The sequence below is a fragment of the Melospiza melodia genome, chromosome 19 (genome assembly GCF_035770615.1).
Source record: "Melospiza melodia melodia isolate bMelMel2 chromosome 19, bMelMel2.pri, whole genome shotgun sequence".
Taxonomy (NCBI): domain Eukaryota; kingdom Metazoa; phylum Chordata; class Aves; order Passeriformes; family Passerellidae; genus Melospiza; species Melospiza melodia.
In genome coordinates, this window is record NC_086212.1 from 810,503 (window position 1) to 829,244 (window position 18,742).

Sequence of the window (18,742 nt, forward strand, 5' to 3'; positions counted from 1 at the left end):
TCATGACTGTGATCGCTCATGCTCCCCATGGAAGGCAGACGGTGGGAGGAAGCTCTTGGAGCTTGCCAGAGGATGTGGGAACCTGTGACTGTGCATGTGTGCTAAATACTAATATCCTGGCTGATGTTTGAAGCCCAGGATGGCTCCGACTCAGACAGATCCTGCTGGCCTGTCTCCTCTGCTCTCACGGCCAGACTGCGGCGACTCGTCACCGTCTACCAGCGCTGCAACCGCAAGGAGCTGCCTCCCCGTGCCGAGATGCTGGTGCCTGGTAACCATGGCTACTGGCTGCAGGATGAGATGTTCCGGAGAGCCTCTGAGATGGACTCGGTGAACAAAGAAATGCAGAAAAGGTAATGCAGCAGAGGAGCCTTTGCAAAGCTGATTTAGCCCACTTGAATTCTCTGACCCCCAGAAGTGACCCAGGTAAATGCCACCAGAGCTGTCTGTGCTGCCAGCTGCATGGGGCATGGAGTCACAGGGGTCCTTGCTGGGCAGGGAACATGCTCTGAGCCATGGGAGCCTCGCTGCTCCAGCAGCCAGCCCAGCCAGGGAGCAGCCTCCACTGTGTTATATTCATATTGTTGTTATCATGTTTCTAGAGTCCCATACCTTCTGACTGGCTTTCTCACAAGCAGCTCTTCACAGCAGTGCTGTTCCTGCTTCTTCATCAGGGCTCCTCCAAGGCTCTCCCCGACCAGCCAACCCACCCCCTCTTATCCCAGCTATCCTCATTAGCCACATCTGCTGCCCAATTAAGGACATCACAGCTGCAGCCCATTTAGAACAACTAGGATTGGGGCAAGGCTACTTATACAATACATAGATTTTACTGAGACTCATAGGCTACTTATACAATACATATATTTTACTAGGACTCCTACTATACCACTGCAAACTGGAGTTTGTGGGTAGCAGGTAGTGACACTGAAAGGACATGAGGGAACAGGTTTCCAGGGTCAAGTCAGCCTCAGCAGGGGAGAGTTGTGTCCCTGGAACACACTGTGATGAGGGTGACAGATGAGCACTGTCACAGCCGTGAGCGGTGCCCTTCCAGCCCTTGTGGCTCTCACATCACTGCCTTTGCCTCCTGCTCACAGCCACTGGAGCCCAGTGGTGACACACCCTGGATGCACTGTGCTCCCATTTCATTTGTGTCCCAGTGAATGGGAGGGGGTTGGGACTGTCCCAGCACCCTGAGTGGCTCTCTGCAGCCATGGGGAGGGTGTGCACAGGGTGATGCTGTTGCTGCTGCTGCCAGTATCCCATGGCACCCCAGGACTGGGACTCTCTGTGGTCACCAGCCCTCAGTGGTTTTGCCTTCAGTGAACCTGTCCCTGCAGCAGGACCCCACATAACCACATGGCACATGTGCTGCTGTGTGCTCTGTTCTTGGCCTCCTTGTGTAGAAGCTGCTCCAGCCACCTTCCCTTTCCTCTTTTTCTGGACTTCTTCTAGTTGTACCGTCCCCTCTTCGAGGTGGGGGCATCAATGGTTGTGCTGTAGGCATCACAGCAGCCTGGCTTAATTCCTGCTGCTTAATTCTCTGGGCTTTTCGTAGGGGAGATTGCCTTACAGGAGTTTTCCACTGGCCTTTAATTTGAGGCCTTTTGACAAAGTCACCGTTGAGTTCCTTGATTTGGATCATTAATATGTTTATTAATTAACCTTCTTGTTGTTCTCATTTTTTAAATGAAACATGACTGCAGCCCCAATGCTGGCCCAGGTGTATTTTGGGCAGTTGGAGAGTGCTGTGGGTGTTGACACCCCGTCTACTTTCCTTTGATATGTCTCAGCTGCTTGCTGGTGCTGGCTCAGAGCTGCAATTCAGAGGCTGAGATTTGACTGGAAGCTTTTTTCAGGCCTCAGTGCTCCCCTTTTTCTACCCTTGCCCTCTTGTGTGCACCCAGGTCTGTTCTCTGTGGGTTTCCTCTGGGCTCTGCCTGGGCCAGTATTTGCCCAGGACACTTCACCATCTGTGTCCTTTGAGTGGTCCCCACTAGGTAAAAGCTCATAGGGTCCAAGCCAGCATGAAAGTTGTATTCTAAGAGTGCTGTAACTGAACTCCTCCCTCAGCACTGCTGCTCTCCTCTGCTGGGGAGGGGCTGACCCTCAGGAGTCCCCAGGAGTCAGTAGGGTGAGTGGTGTTTGTTACTGGGACCCTTAAGCAGTGAGCCCCAGTCTCAGTTTCCCTCTGGAAGAGGCTGGATGAGAACGGTGTCTGCACATCATTCCTTTAATTCTACTACAGAGAACTGACCTTACTATGGAAGTCAAACAGCTTGATGTAGCAGGAAGGGAGTAGATGGGATAGGTTTGTGCCTCCCTGTTGGCAGCACAGTCCAGAGCTGCCCTCAGAGGTTTATTGAAGCAGCCAAGAGGGTTTTTTCAGCAATTGAGAGCCAGAGGGCCTGTGGCCTCTGCTCCTCCTCCCTGTGCACCAGAGGGCAGAGCATCTAGTGCTGTGGGGGTCTCCCCAGTGTGTTCCTCCTGACACCTCCCTCAGAACTGTTGGTCAGTAACTAGACTGTGCTCTCTGAGACTCTCTGCCTGGTGCTTTGCCTGTTCTGGGCCCAGAATGTGTCTCAGTGGTGTTCCCATCTCCTCCCTGCTCTACAGGTGGACCAGAAGGGAGCAGGCAGATTTCTACCGCACTGTCTCCTCCTTTGGGGTTATCTATGATCAAGAGAAAAAAATCTTTGACTGGGCCCAGTTCCGAGCCATCTCTCGACTGGAGAAGAAGACAGATGAGAGCCTGGAGAAGTACTTCTACAGCTTTGTGGCCATGTGCAAGAATGTCTGTGGTCTCCCTTTGTGGAAGGAGGATGGTGAGTGGAAATTGCATGGCCTATGGAAGGGTACTGGTAGGTCATTTAGAAGGGATCCCACTGCTCTGGTGGAGCAGGAGAGCAAGGGAGGAGCTTCAGAGACAGCTGGATGCAGTGACATGCCAGGCAGGCCATGGGCTTGCAGCACTCATGCATTTCTGGCTGCCCTGTCCCCACCACATAGTGCCTCCCTGGCACAGTGGGAGGGTAGAACAGCCCTGTGGACTCCTGCCCCTGCTCTCACAAATCTCTTGGAGTTCTCACAGGAAACCACAACCACTTTTATCCAAAACAGCAACCTCTGTAGGTGAGAGACAAGTTGAGAAGCAGCACACACAAAGTACAGCTCCATGCTGGAGCTGGAGGTTGTTTGGGTGAGCTGTATTGCTGCTCTCCAAGCATCCCTCTGCTCTGTTGGACAGAGTCCTTTCCATCTATGTCTATGCTGACTGTGGAGCTCTGCTGCATGGTAAATGGAGCCTGGATCCACTGCAGGAAGCTCAGGAAGCCTGGCCAATACACAGGGCATTTGTTTCCTTTGAGTGCTCTGCAGAGGTCCTGCATTGGCACTGGACAGGACATAGATGAAAAGCTCCTTGGAGGCTATTTAGGCACAAAGTGATTTGTTTCCAACAACAGCAGAAAATATTTTGCCTCACATCTGTCATGTAGTCTGGTCTTAGGCACAGTTCCTTTTGTGTGTGTGTGTGTGTGCGTGTGTGTGTGTGTGTGTGTTGTACCTCAGGTAGCTGTTCCTCATCAGAAGAGCTGCATGAGCTGCCCTTCCCTGACAATGGGCTGAAGGGCTACCAGAGGCCCAGAGTGCTGGGAGCCACTCTGCCTGCAGGTCCAGGCAGCTCCAGCACTGCTGGTGATGATGGAGCAGAGCTCAGACCAGACTCTGAAATCCTCTGCAGCTGGTGCTGCTCTTGATCCAGCTGCTGAAGTCAGGGGGTTTTACTCCCTGTGTCCATTTGGTGGGATATGACTGGAAGATACTGAGACTGGAAAAAGAGGCCTCAACAGTGGCTACAAACACTGGCCCCACCTCACCTGCAGTATGAGCAAGGTTAAAACTCAGCTTGCTCATCACTGCCTCTGAGGAACTCCTGCCAGCCCAAATAATGTGTCCTTGGCTTTGCTGTCCCTGCTGCAGGTCCTCCAGACCCTGACATCTACGTGGAGCCCATCACGGAGGAGCGCGCTGCCAGGACCCTGTACCGCATTGAGCTGCTGCGGAAGGTGCGCGAGCAGGTGCTCAAGTGCCCGCAGCTCCACGAGCGCCTCAAGCTGTGCCAGCCCAGCCTCTACCTGCCCGTGTGGTGGGAGTGTGGCAAACACGACCGGGACCTGCTCATCGGCACCGCCAAGCACGGCCTGAACCGCACGGACTACTACATCATGAATGACCCCCAGCTGTCTTTCCTAGACGCGTACAGAAACTATGCCCAGCACAAAAGAACAGGGCTCCCAGGCCCAGAAACCCTGTGCTGCCTTTACCAGTCTAACTCCAAACTCTACAGTTCCCCCATGTTCAGCCAGATGGATCAGTCCTGTGAAGCCCTGGAGAACGAAGCCGAGGGTCACATCAAGCTCGAAACCGTGGACAGCACCATGTCCCAGGCTGGGGGCAGCCCGCTGGACACAAACTGTGAAACATTCATGTCCGAAGTCCGGGACATCATTTCCAGTAACTACGACGAGAGCTCGCTGCCGGACTCGCTGGTGTGCATGATGTACGATGAGAAGGCGTGTCCCAGTGAGCAGAGCTCCCTCGCCAGGGACAGCCCTGCCTGCACCGACATCGGAAGCGGCGGCGCCAAACTCTCCGAGGGCAAGCTGGAGGGGGATGAGGATCCGTCCAGCTGCGATGCAGATGCCATGAGAGAGGCTCCCTTCCTGGAGGGTTTGCAGGTGGGCTCTGACCGAATGGACAATCAGAATGAGGAAGCTGAGCCTTCACCTTCTACCCCCGAGAGCAATCCTCCGCAGAGTGCCCCAGCCAAACTCAGCAAAGGCTTGGAACAGAAGGGAGCACTTGCCAGCCCGGGGGCAGGGCTGCCCGAGCGTGGCACCGTGGAAAGGGTCCTAAGTGTAGGGCTCTACAGTCCCAGTCTCCATAACTATGAACTAAAGGTTCCTCCTGAGCAGAGGTTCATCAGTCTGCTGCAGGAGAAAGGATTGGAGGCAAAGTCGGGGCCAAGTCAGAGCCACAGCGAGGAAGATGAGGAGGAGGAAGAGGATGATGATAACTCTGACGCAGCAGCAGATGCTGTGGAAGGCTTGAATGGTCCCAGGACCAGGGCTGATTTTGACCCTGAGGCTCATGAACTGGGGGGTGAGGAGCAGAACTCTGGTCTCCCCACACCAGAGGACAATTCCCCAGAAGATGTAAATGGCGAGAGGGAGTCCCTGGGTCTGGGGGAGCCTGGGGCAGAGGTCAGGGTGGACTGTGGCTTGAATGAGGAGAGCACCCAGCAGCACTCACCGGACCAGGCTCAAAGCCAGCCCTTCAGCCTGCCCACACCTCTGCCTCAGGGGGCAGAGGCCCCCTGTGTCAGGGAGGAGCCCTTGGGCCGAGATGCTGAGGGACAGACAGGCTGCACAGAGACCCTGCACCCTGAGCCTCAGGGCATAAAGCAAGAAGAGTGTGAGAACAGAGATGATGGGGAGAAAGCCAGCAGCAACCAGAGCCAAGGTAATGTCCTGAGAACTCCCTCAGGTTGACAGTCACCTCTGGCTATGGTGGGAGGCCTTGCTGTCCTCCCTGCAGAGCCAAACCTTGGGGCTGGGCAGCCTGTGGAGTGGCCTCCTGTCTGTAGGATCTGAGGCTGCTGCAACTGGGAGCAAAAGGTGTTGGGGGCTGCCTTTGCCAGTAGAGCTGACCAGAACTCTCCACCCTGAGCCCCAGCAGCCCTTCTGCTAGGGCATACCATGGAATGCAGGATGCCTTTCCCTTTCTGGCACAGAGCACTGCCTGTTGAGAAGCTCCCTTTGGAAAAGCATATGCCCTCCCTCTCTCCCACCTGGGAATGGCCACACATGGGGGCTACTGCACTTCAAGCCCCCCAAACTCAGCTCAGGGGAATGATGGTCCTTCCTGAGCAGCTTGGGCTTCCTGCCCTGGTCTGAATCTGCTGCTTCTCTTGGAGACTAGGGGACTGTTTGGGACCTTTGTGAAGCTAGCTGGGCATTGGGGTGGGAATGTGTAAGGAGATACTCACCTCTAGATGGGAAGAAAAGCAGGGTGGTTGTGGGCTCTATTCTCCATTGCTTTTTTAGATGGTCCAGAGAAGTACTTGGAGGAGGAGAACAAGAATTCTGCTTCTGTCCTGCCCGGGGAGATTGATGATCTTCAGGATGCCCGGGCACCAACCATTGCCCAGCTGCTGCAGGAAAAGACACTTTACTCCTTCTCTGAGTGGCCTAAGGTGAGGTTAACATGAACACAGTTCATGTGCCCTGGCCAGCAGTAGCTCACACAGCTCCAGCTCTGCCTCCTGCTCCTCTGCACACCCCATTGGATGCTCTGGCCGAGGTGCTGTGGAGATGCTTGCCCCCAAAGCAGTTCCCTGCTGAGCTGAGATCACCTGGGCTGGGCTTGACTTTAGTCCTGAGCTGTTGTTGTACATGGGTCACTCATTGCAGTTTTCGGTTGCCTCCATCCAATTCTGTTTGCAGGACCGTGTGATCATCAACCGCATTGACAACATCTGCCACGCCATCCTGAAGGGCAAGTGGCCTTCCTCCAGCCAGCAATTTGAGGCACAGAGCCTGCTGACAGCCCCAGCCATGGCCAGCAGCACCGGCAGCAGGAGCAGCTTTACCGAGTCAGAAGCCCCCAATCCCACCTTCAATAACGGGGTCTTAATGTCACGGGTACAAAAGGTGAGGGGGGCTCTCAGGCAGTGAAAGGCTCAGGACTCTGGGGTGAGACCTTGCCCAGAAGTACTCAGGAGTTTCCCACGTATGGCCCCTTGGTGCCAGTTGGGGTGTATAACACATGGCTTAAGCCACCTGGTCCCCTGGCGGTAGCTCCTGGTGGGTGCCCCATGCTCTCAGCCCTGTCCCCCTCCTTGGAAGGCAGCTGCTGTTGGCAGCTCCACAGCTCCTGTGGCTCTGAAGGCGCTTCCAGAGTCAGCACTGGAGCGGCTGACATGGTCAGAGGGGACATCCCACTGGTATCCCAAAGAAAGGGTGCAGGGAGCACTGCCCTGTCGAGTCCCCAGCTCCCAAGTCCCAGTGCCCCAGTCCCCAACAGTCACATTGGACAGACGGGAGCTGATGGCCTGGGGCCCCAGCAGCTGGCAGAGCATGGTTATAACACCTAGAGATATCTGAGTGTGTCCTGCACCACCCCTGCACTGGGAAAGAGATATGATATGCCCCCGGAAGGGACATCCCTCAGGCTCCTTGGAGAGGCAGGTTAGCTCAGTGCTGGTGTGAGGAGCTGTGGTCGCTGGGCAGGGTGGGAGCAGCTGTAACCCTCTGTGCCTTTGGTACACACAGGAAGGTTTCCTGAGCCCTGCCTTTGCAAAAGATGAGCGGAAGCACAGGAGACCCTATGAATTTGAGATGGAGAGAGATGCCAAACAGAGGAGCCTGGAGCAGCTGGCAGCAGCCCACGTCCATCCTCCCATTGTGCTGAACGGCTGGCGCGAGGCAGCGGTGGACTTGTCCAGAGGCTCTGATGGGTCCCCAGGGAGCTCCTCTCCTTTCCCCCTGAACACAAACATGCCCAAACTGGGGACCGTGAATGCCCTCCAGAGCTCCCTGGGCATGGACTTGTCTGGCATCCTGCAGGCAGGGTTAATCCATCCTGTCACTGGACAGATTGTAAATGGCAGCCTCCGAAGAGATGATGCTGCCATGAGGAGGAGACGGGGCAGGAGGAAAAATGTTGAAGGGATGGACCTCATCTTCTTGAAGGAGAGGCCTCTTCCAAACAGGCTGCAGGTGGGTTGATGCTCCCCACTTTCACATGAACCCAGTGGAGTCAGCAATTTGTTTCATGGCCCAGCTGCCCCCCTCCAAACTCTGCTGTCCATACACTGCACTGCTTCCTCCAGGACAGTTGGGTTTGTGCAGGACCAGGCAGGAGTAGATACTACAGGGAGGAAAGGAAGTTATCCCTCTGGTTTACAGCACTCTGGAGTGTTTGAATCCTTTTAAACATTATTAAAAGCAGCTGTTCCACCTCAGGGAGTGTTTAGGTTTAGAGAAGACGAGGAAGACAAGATCCTACTACACCCTTTCTCCTTCTATCCTGGGATCCACTCAAAGAATAGAGCAAGGCCAGCGTCCCTAGACCACTTTTAGGAGTGATCTGAGGGGAAGTTGGTCTTCCTGGTGATTGGAGTGTTTCCTTGTGAGTTCAGAAGCATATCTCAGCTCTCTGTGCCTTCCCTACCACCAGTGCTGGGGATGGAGTGGAAATGTAATGTGATGGTGGGTGGTGATTTAAGGAACAGGCACTGGGAGTATCTGGATTAATGTGTGTGATGGGAGCAGATGACCTGCTTTGGGAGCTGGGCTTCTCGGGGTGCACATGCATCACTGCAGTTGCTGATGGGCTGTCCCTGCTCCTCCTTCCATGGCAGGACGTTCAGGAAGAGCAGCCACAGCCCCCTCAGAACAGTCCCCTCCCTGATGGGCCAGTTGCTGCTACCTCAACTCCACAGCCAGTCCCAGCTGCAGGCAGCCAAGAGAAGGCTGTCCCGAATAAGAGTCTCCTTGACTGGCTCCGGCAGCAGTCTGACTACACACTCGATGTCCCCAGCTTTGGCACAGTAAGGGTGGCCTTCAGTGGCACGTGTGTGTGTGTGGTGTGTGTGTGGTGTGTGTGTGTGTGCCTGCCTTGTGCGTTGCCCTTTGTGTTATGTTCTTTCTTGTAACATGGTTTGTGGTGTTCATTGGGGCTGTTCAGGGATTCATGACATGTTCAAGAGGTGAGCACTGTTCCCCTGTACAGCACTTGCTGCTGGAGAACTCCTCTCCTTTCCCCCAGAACACAAACATGCCCAGACGGGGGACTGTCAGTACCCTCAGGGTTCCCTGGGCACGGACCTGTCTGGCATCCTCCAGGAGCTGAGCCCTGTTACCCAAGGTCGGTTCTCCAGCTGCAGTGCATCTCTGCCCAATGCACAATGTGTTCCAGAAGGGCCAGGGATGGATGGGGACAGAAATGAGAAAATGGATTTGAGGTGTTCAAGGTCTGTCCATGTTGTTCTTTTTCACCTGTGGTCATTATAGGCAGTGCTGTTGTACCAAATAAGGCTCCCAGGCAAGAGAAAACCTGCTCTCTTTAAGAGCCACACTGAAGAGGCTGTGTTGGAGGCTGACAGGCTGTGGCCATGTGGCCATGGATGCTCTCAGAAAGCAGTGGCTCAGAGTGAGGTGCACAGTCTGTCTGATTCTTCCTGCTCTCTCATAAACCTCCAGCTCTTGGTTTCACAGGTTGCTTTGCTACAGGTTTCAGCTTATTTAGGCAGTTTGACCATGTGGTAGGCAGAGCACAGACCATGAAACAGAGCAGGAAGAAATGTGGTAAAACAGAAAAGACTCTGCATCTTGGTCCTGGAGGATCATGTGCCTGAGGCTGGAATTTCCTGGAGCTTGAAGTACAGGCAAGACATGAGTGTTTTAAAGCTTGTTAGAGATGAGAGCTGAGGAGCCCAACATCTGCTCAGCAGGATGGTGTTTGCTTTTCAAACTTCAGAGACACATCCAGCTCTGTGCACAGGGCCAGGACCTCACTGGAGCAGGTGTGGAGGTGTCTTCCCACTCCTTCCCAACACCCTTGCCTTCCAGGGAGGTACTGGAGCCTGTCCAGTCTGACTGTGCCTCTGGTGAAGCTCTTGCTCCCAGAAAGCCGCAGTGCCTCAGGCCAGCCCTGCAGGATTTCTTCTGTCCATGTAGGATGGATTGAGAGAGGCTTTGGGGTACTGCAGTAGTTCATTTCAAAGGATGAACTGCACTCAAGGCTTTTTTCTGACTCGTGTTTTCTGGGTTGTTGGTTATAATGCTCCATCCCTGCAGGCACATTGACAGGGGGTGTGCAGTGACTTGGCTGTAACTCAGTGGGTTGCAGTTCCAGAGGGCTCTGATCCCAAAGAAACATGGTGCAACATCTCTGTGGTGAAAATAGGTGGTGAGAAGCAGGTGGCTGTATGAGAGTGACACAAGTGGCACACACAGACCTGTTCTCTCTTTACTGGGTGTATGCAGTGTCCTGTTTACAGGTGCATGTGTAAGAAGCTGCAGTGTCAGGAGTGGAGGAGAGTTAGAAAGGGCTAGGGCGCTCTAAGTGGGGTGCACTGGAGACTATATCTACAGAAATCAGTTTTGCTTATTTGAGAGCTGGTCCTGTGGCAGGGACCCGTTTGTGCTGCTGGTGCTACTCCTGCCCCAGCCTGCAGGGATTCTCTGTCCCTTGGGAGCCCATCCATGCTGCTCTCCTGCAGGGCTTGTAGCCAGCCAGGCTCATTAAGCCATCTAGTCTCATTAACATTGTCTTGTTTGCACTCCAGAATTTTTCAGACAAGCCCAAGCAGAGGAGGCAGCGCTGCAAGGACCCCAACAAACTGGACATTAGCTCTCTGACGGGAGAGGAGCGGGTGCCGGTGGTACATAAGGGTACCGGACGGCGGGTAAGCAAAGGCCTGTTCTGTGCTCTGCCCTCAGTGTCCCAAAAGGCTTAGCAGACTTTGAGCTCACCTCTAGGGGAGATTTAATACAGAGAAGCCTATGGATGAGACAAAAGTCTGGAAGAGGTCTCTAATCTACATTATCCTGTGACACATGTGTGCCCAGGGACATGCAGACCAGTGAAATAAGTGACTGTCTGCGTGAAGTAAGGGATGTAGGAGTGTCATCCCTTGCCAGGGGGCATAGATCTCTCAGTGGCAATGGGATACAGCCTTTGGCTTTAAAGCCACGCTCAGCACAGCTGTGTCATGTGCTTTCCAAACTAGATTTGATTGTTCCCCTTGAGTTCATTGCAGTATGCCACAATTTGTAACATTGCCACACAAGTACCTTTGGTTTGTTCCTCCTTATGAGGTACAGGCTAGAGCACACCAATACCCATCCCGCTGCTGGCCTTGTAGAAAGTCGAGGGTTGGAAGGGCTTTTTCTTGCTTTCTGAGCACAGAGTTTGGATTTACTTGTCTGCAGTTTAATCTCCAGGGCACTGAGGTTCACTTCTCTGAATAAGAAGGGGTGTTCAAGATTACTTTGCACCAAAATTAGTTCTTAAACACACCCAGGACTGTACAAGGTCAGAAGGTGATGTGACATTAATCCCATCTAAAAGCAGAACTAAAGAGTGAAGCAGAAAGGTTGTTTCAGCCACATCTGTGTTCCCCTTTGTTGCCCCATGCTTGGCCTTTTCTGGGTGAGCTGGAGACTTTTCCAGTTCTAAATACGGCTTTTACAGAAGCTCTGTCCCCATCACTGGTACCTGAGAGGGCAGTGAGGTGGGCCACAGAGGCTGAACCTGCCTTTCCTCCCTGAGCTGTGTGTCTGGAGGCAGCAGGCACACATCAAATCCTGCAGAAAGGCAAGTGTAGCAAGGCAAGAGTCTCCACCCCAGCCAAATTGCAACCCGAAGCAAGAAGTTAGGGGAAGTGTAATCATATTTTTTGTATTATTTTACATAACTCTCTCTGCAATAGAGGTCATCCTTCTGCTGTGTTTTATAGTTAGGGGGAGCCACGGCACCAGCATTGAAGGAATTGCCAAGGTGGCTTGATGCAAACTTGGAGTATGCTGTTGCAGCTGACTGGGCTGACATTGTTAAGCTTTCAGTAAGTTAGAGCTTTTGGAGAAATCTGTATCATGTCATCTTTTTTTTTCCCCTCCCCATCCCCACAACCTTTCTCCAGTGAGGACCTGGGAGCTGCGAGGCAGGCGCTGGGCTGGGTGTGTGGGAGGGCATGGCTGCAGAGCGGGAGGTTGGGCCGTGCCAGCGCCAGCCCCGTGGCCACAGAGGGGCCAGGCCCCAGGAGCAGGCTCAGCCTGCCTGGCTGCAGAGCCCAGGCATGCTCAGGGTGCCGGGGGCAAGAGGAATGCCCTAGGAGCTGGACAGAAGGGTGTGGACAAAACATTCTCATGGGTCAAATTTTCAAAAACACCTCTATAGTTGATAGTTTTCATCAGCTCCTGTGAGCTCTGCCTGTGCAGCCATGGGCCACCGAAAGCCCTACAGGTCACCAGGCCTGAAGGGTCAGGCACAGGCAGGGAGAGGGGCAGGACGGAGTCTCCTGTGCCACATTCACCCACCCTGTCCATCCACCAGTCCCTGCCCTGCTGTGGGGCAGAGCCTGTGAGGAGCCTCTCCCCTCCGGCCTGCCCGGCACTGCCAGATTGTCCTGCCCTGCCCCACGGGCTGGCCTGAGCCAGACTTCTCCCTGCAGTCCCTCTCACCTGCTGCCTGCTTTTGGCCTGCAGTGGTTTGTGTGACAACCTTGCAGAGGGCTGGAGGGTGAATCTGTTGGTGAATCTTAGAGGTTTGTACTGCTCTCAAATTGGTTTTTCCTTAGCTCTGGAGATTTGGCATGATCTGTCCCAGTGCCCAGGAAATGGCTCCACGTCCAGGCTGGCATCAGGGCCCCACCTCTGCAGCCAGCCCTGGGTGAGCTGACAGCTCTTCCTTCCCCTGACTTGAGGGGACAATCCCTTTGCCACAGAAACCACTGTGTGCCTGGCGCTGCCCGGGCACCTCTCCTGTGCCCTGTTCCAGTGGCTGCATCCCATGATCATTCCCACCCATGGACACTGAGCTTTTGGAGAATGCTTACCCATCCTGGCAGGGGAGGGATGCAGAAGGATGGCCAGTGGCTCTGGGCACTCAGGCCAGCAGGAGCTGGGGCTGGCAGGCCCACAGAGCCTGGGGACACTCATAGCCCTGTGTAGCTTCTCCCACATCCCAGTGGGAGATGCTCCCAGAAGGTTCTCCCTCCTTTGGCAGGTGCTGTGCTGAGCAGACTGCCAGGCACATCTAATTCACGTTTCTGCACTACAGGTGTCAACAGGAAATATTTTTCCTACCTAAATTTATTATTCAAAATGGTTCAAAGAGTGGTGGATATTGATACGCAAGGGAACCACAAATGGAAATGTTTAAATGTCTGTGTTGAGAATGCTGAAAAAGGGAGTGTTAAGTTGTGCCATGGATCCCCCTGCACTGCTCTGTGTAACCAGATGGTCTCACCCACTTCTGGCTGCTGGCTTTTGGTCCTATGTCTCTTCTGTCAGAAGACCTTTCTGAATGCTCCCTGGCATTTCTGCGAAGCTCTGACCAGGAACTCCTCAGTCAGCACGCCCACTCTCTGTGTCATCCCATGAGCTTTGCTGTCCTGCAGAGCATTGAAAATTTGGCCCTTCCCATCTCAAAGAGGATTTTTTCACCTGTTGCTGAAGGCACAAATAGAGCTGGGCAGGGAGCTGAATGGGCAGCTGACACCATGCTGCCCTGGTGCTTCTCATGCTGTGAGCAGCTGGTGCTGAGGGTTGGGGTGAAAAACAGGGTAAAAACATGTTTCCTCCTCCCCTCCCTGAGCATTAGAGTGCAGGATCCTGCCAGGGCAGAACAAGGGTGTTTTGCATTTGGCAGCATCTCTTGGGGAAAAGTTGTGTATACCTGTCAAATTCCATATCATGTAGGCAAATATTTCTGTGCCATCACCATCTGGGACACAGATGTGGGCACGGACAAGCCAGATTCCCCTCGCTGCAGTAGTAACTGTTGGGTGTTCTCTGTTATGTCTCATTTTCAGGGCTACTTACCCGAAAACAAATTCAATCGCATCCTCACCGAGCCTGTGCTCCGGGACACTGGGCCGCGCCGGAGAGGGAGGAGGCCCCGGAATGAGCTCCTTAAAGGCCCTGGTGTTGTAGCAGATTCTTCTTCTGGAATGGGACCACTGTTCATGAACGGACTAATTGCAGGGATGGATCTAGTGGGACTTCAGAACATGAGAAATATGCAAGGGATCCCTCTGACCGGGCTGGTTGGGTTTCCTGCTGGCTTTGCAGCAGTGCCCTCCGGTGAGGATGTGAAGAGCACCCTGAGCATGTTGCCCATGATGCTCCCAGGCATGGCGACCGTACCCCAGATGTTCGGTGTGGGAGGGCTCCTCAACTCCCCGATGACCACAACTTGCACCGCCACTGCTCCGACTTCGTTAACAAGCACAACGAAAGGTGGCACGGCCAGCGCTGAGAAAGCCAATGAGGAGAAACAGGGCAGCCAGGATGGGAAAAAGGAACCTCTCGCTGAAGATAAGCCTGGTCCTAGTTCATTTTCTAATCAGACAGAATCCGCAATAACTACCAGTAGTCCTGTAGCTTTTAACCCATTTCTTATCCCTGGGATGTCTCCTGGACTGATCTATCCCTCCATGTTCCTTTCCCCTGGCATCGGCATGGCGCTGCCTGGCATCCAGCAAACCAGACACTCGGAGGCGGCCAACCTGGAGAGCCAGAAGCGGAAGAGGAAGAAAGCGAAAGGGGAATTGGCAAATCCAGAGCCAGAAACTGTCTCACTGCCGGAAAAAGAAGCTGCAAACAGTCAAAACTGTGTGCAGCAGAGCCCGCCAGCGGCAGCAGAGAAAGAGCAGGACGGACCAACAGAGGAGGAGCGCCAAGCAGCTCACGATACCGATTAGACCTTTTGTTTCATTGAAAGAAAAACACAAAAAGATTGTGGCTTGTGAGTTTCTTATCCCATAAACTCTTTGTTACTTCCCCTCCCACCCTGCTCCACCTTCATAAACCTGTGTTTCCATGAGTAATACTATCTACCTAATTCCCTGTCAGAAAAAACTGGTGACATACTACATGTTAATAGTTGCAGGGTCTTGCCACTTTATTAGATAAACAGTGTTGTCTAGCTAGTATGGGAGGCACTGAATTCTCATTCTGTTTTTCCAGTCAATCATCCCAGCTGACAATAGCAAATCCAGTACTTGGTCACCCCCCGCAAATTGCTCACTCCTTTGAGAAGAAAAAGCAGCAAAAAAACAAAAGCAAAAGAAAAGTGTTTTATCTCTTGGTCTAACACACAGACAAGGTATTTCTGTCTACAGCGACACTGAACGAAAAAGCCTATATTTGGGCTAAAAGCACAGCTATAGTAAGTGCTAATGTGTATTTTTGATTTAAAGTATTTCCCTATTTTATCATGGTTACTAGAATAGTAGTATAGACAGAAGTATATAACTAATAATTGAAAATGCATATATTCATTTCTTTGAAAGGAAAAGCATAAACTGGTAGTGATATAATTTCTTGATCACCCCACCTCAAAGGTTTGGAGACAAACTGCAGAGAGTGAAAAAACGATGTAGACATTCTTTTGTGTTTTTTAAAACCAACGTTTGGTTTTATGTTATGTGGAATTTAGTTGCCCTTTCCTTGGTAGTTACAAGAACTTTCCAGCTTGAGCTGGAAAGGTTTTGCACACTTGCATGACTTTTCTGGGGTTACTGTATCTGTAGCAGCCAGTTCCTTCATCATTCTGCTTGTCTTCAGTTCTCCTCTCTGGCGTTAGTTCTCAGCTATGGTATTACAGGTGCTCTAAAGGTATTTTTTTCCAGCCATGAACAGACCACACCAATTTTAATGCTCTTATATGAACACTTAGGCTTTCTGAGTTTTTATATTTCCCACTCCTTACCCCAGAAGTGGTGTTCTTTCAGCAAACACGGAGAAGGCTGTAGGCCAGCTTCCCTCCTTGGGGAGTCCTCTGAGAAGGACCCTTGAGACTTTCAGAGCCTGAGTTTCTTACTTCTGGTGGTGGACTGTGAAGATATGACTTTGGCTTCTTCCCATTCCGTTTGCTGTTGAACAGTATTTCCAGTCCTCCAAATGATTTCAGCATCTGCATTTCAAATGGACAGGTTTTAATGCTGCCAGCCCCCTGCTCCAGCTCTGGGTACTGAGACTCCTCCACAGGCAACTCTTCTGATTTCTCCTTCCCCTCACTCCTTTAATTCTTCTTTCTCTTGGGGTTCTTACTTGCAGCTCATGGTCTGAGAATTGAATAAAGCCACAGTGGTGCAGCAGCGAGTGAAGGGCAGGCGGGGAGGGAGTTGGAGTGTGCTACTCATCAGTTTTCACACTTGGTTGTCACAATTTACTGTATTTTTTACTTTTTTTTTCTGTTGCAGTTTTGCTAATTTATCGGATGGTCCAAATGTTTTGACATAACTATTTCAGTTTGCATTATTTATTTATGATGCTTTTTGTCATTGTCTTTTATACATTTGGGATTATAAATTATGTACATGTTAAAATTAGCATCTCAAAGAAGTCTGTTACCCGTGGTCAAAAAAACAGCTGGTTTATATTTTCGCAGAATTTATTCCCAGTTTACTGGATTGGATGATTTTTTAAAGGATTTAGCTAATCATAATGGAATCCTCCTCCCCCCCAATAATTGTGTTCTATTTAATAACATTCTTGTAGCATAGATACTGTATCACTATCGACAGATTTCTTAGAAATGCTGCTATCTCTATTTAACTAACATTTTGTTCAGTTTTTGCCTCCAGTGGAAGCAGAAAGGGTTTTTTCAGCTGTTAAATCCAAAATCAATATAATTTATTTATGTAAAAAAAAAGTCACGATTGATATATTTTTGAACCTTTTAAGTACTAACTTTGTTTTTATTCAGTGGAAGAACATGTACTTGCCCTAAATCCTTAAAATACAAATGCTATAAAACTTCATATATCTTCAAAGCCTTACTGTGAATGGATACAGAAATCTCTTCCGAGTCCATTTCTTGTTATGGGATGATTTTTCCAGGGTTACATGCATAAGGAACAGGGTCTAAAGTGAAATTTATTTAATTAGCCAGCATGCTCTATACCTTGTTCTTCCTTAGCAGACATGTATGCTACGTCTCTGGGTGTTTAGGCTTCTCTTTGCTACTTTGTGACCCTTTTGCAACCCGATATACTCTGTGGATTATTTAGACTGTAAGGCGTTAAGTGGCTGCTTCTTCTTTTCCATCATGTCCCTAACAAACGCCAAATTTTCACTGGTTTTCATGGCTATTCACACACATACATCCTTCACAAAATGTGCTAACAAAATAAACTGTCTGTGCTCTTGAACATGGATAAAAAGAAAAATATTTAAAAGTCAGATTTTTATTTTTTTAATTTAGTGACTAGATGATGCTTATCTTTCAGACTTGGGAGAGCCTTGCTACAGATGTATATAATTTTTTTCAGCAAATATATGTGAATGTTTAATTCACCTGACTCAGTGATAAACGTGACTTGCCTTTTTCTCAGCATAATCCCATGAGAAGCTGTTGGAAACAGCAGCGTGGTTGCTGCTCTAGGCTGCTCCTGGTGCCCTGTGTGTTACTCTGCTGCTCGCTGTCAGGGGCCGAGCCTGCAGCTCCCACAGCACCCTGGCTGAACTCCAGCCTGAGGGAACTCCTGTTCCACATGGTTTGCAAGATGCCAGGAGCAGCCCGAGCTCCAGGGACAGTTTAAAGCACAGGATGTACAAGGGCTCTCTGCTGACCTGCTCTTTCCACAAGGGTGGGTGGAAGCCCAGAGACCGCCACAGCCATCACACACACCCCACCGTCCAAGCAGTTACACCCCTTGGCACGTGCACTGGGGGTGCTGGGCTCCTCTCCCTGCACTTTCTGCACCTCCAAGTTTTGTGAAATGCTTATCCTAAATCTCTGTGTAAGGATCTCAGGCTTTAGCAAAGCAGGCGTTCGTCATTGTTTCATCAGAATGATGTGCAGGACCAGCTTCATTCTTCCAAGATCCAGGAAAAAGAGTAAAACCAGTGCTTTTACTGCTCCACCTGCCCTGTGTAAGCACCTTGTCCTGGTATTTTGTTGCTCCTTTGGGGAAGAAAAAGAGAAAAGTGTCCTGCAGAAAAGAGTGGCAAAATGGTAGTGTGAACTGTGAATTTCCAGTTCCAGAGTCTCTCTTTAAAATCTGGCTCCACACACTGCATCATTCTTGCACCTCGGCATCCATGATGCGGGACATTTGCTGGCAGAAGTTGCAGCAGGAGGGCCATGGACAGCTTTGGGCTGTCACATCCGTGGTGGCTGCAGTGTCTCTGTCTCTTCAGCTGCCTGCTGGTGGCAGTGAGTGGGTGTGGTGCAGGATGGGCACTGTGGGCACAGCCTGCTCCCTGTTACGCTTTACAGGATACAGGTGCCCTTTCCTGGAGAGGGAGTAAAACAGGCACAGCTGCACATCCCTGCTGTCCTTGCCTGGTTTTTATCTGACAGACACACAGAAGTCTCATAATACATTTAGACAGGATCTCTAATTCCCTTTATGATCACAAAAAGGGGGGAAGAATTTTCCTCAGGACTGAGCCATGGTTGGGGGAGCTTTACTTACCCCAGGTGCAGATGTTCCCAACTCTGGGCTCTTGACAGTTACAAGAAAGGATTTGCGGTTGGAAACTGTGCCCAGCAGTGAGCAGAAGGCAGTTTCTCGAATGACATCTGTTTTTTATTGAAACTTAAGCTTTTCAGTGCAGTTTTTCTCCTCTCCTCTTCAGGAGCCACTTCAGCCTCAGGGCTCTGGAGCATGGGCTGAGTGACGAGATCAAATGTGAAGAATCTCCTCACATTTTACATCCTCAAAGCACTTTCTGGGCACTACACTTCAGTTAGAGTCCCCACATGCTTCACGCCCATGGGCAGTGCCCAGCTGCCCATGGCACCTGTGCTCGACCATGAGCACCAGTCAGGCAGGCAGTGCTGCCAGGAAAGTGCTGCCAGTGCTGCAGAGCAGCAGCTCTGGAAAAGTGGAGGGGAGAGAAATTCAGCTTCTCTCTCAGTTCCGTTCCCATCAATCTGCACAGTGTGCCCTGTACGTTTGGACAGCAGGCCTAGGAACATCATCCTCACCCTCCCA

At 51.5% G+C, this 18,742-nt stretch overlaps 1 protein-coding gene across 7 annotated transcripts in view; it reads left to right on the forward strand.

Annotated features, from left to right (window-relative positions):
* Positions 1-16,561, forward strand: part of CHD6 (chromodomain helicase DNA binding protein 6) — a 100,916-nt gene extending 84,355 nt beyond the window's left edge. For 3 of the 7 annotated variants that reach the window (XM_063172069.1, XM_063172070.1, XM_063172072.1), the window contains 10 exons: positions 134-353; positions 2,620-2,828; positions 3,985-5,526; positions 6,111-6,259; positions 6,510-6,716; positions 7,338-7,784; positions 8,429-8,617; positions 10,358-10,477; positions 11,531-11,635; positions 13,607-16,561. In XM_063172069.1, coding sequence (XP_063028139.1) covers positions 134-353; positions 2,620-2,828; positions 3,985-5,526; positions 6,111-6,259; positions 6,510-6,716; positions 7,338-7,784; positions 8,429-8,617; positions 10,358-10,477; positions 11,531-11,635; positions 13,607-14,497 — 4,079 coding nt within the window. In that variant the 3' untranslated portion in view covers positions 14,498-16,561. The remainder of the gene's footprint in view (positions 1-133; positions 354-2,619; positions 2,829-3,984; positions 5,527-6,110; positions 6,260-6,509; positions 6,717-7,337; positions 7,785-8,428; positions 8,618-10,357; positions 10,478-11,530; positions 11,636-13,606) is intronic. The other 4 variants (XM_063172071.1, XM_063172075.1, XM_063172073.1 and 1 more) reach the window with 3 other exon arrangements.
* Positions 16,562-18,742: the final 2,181 nt, after the last annotated feature.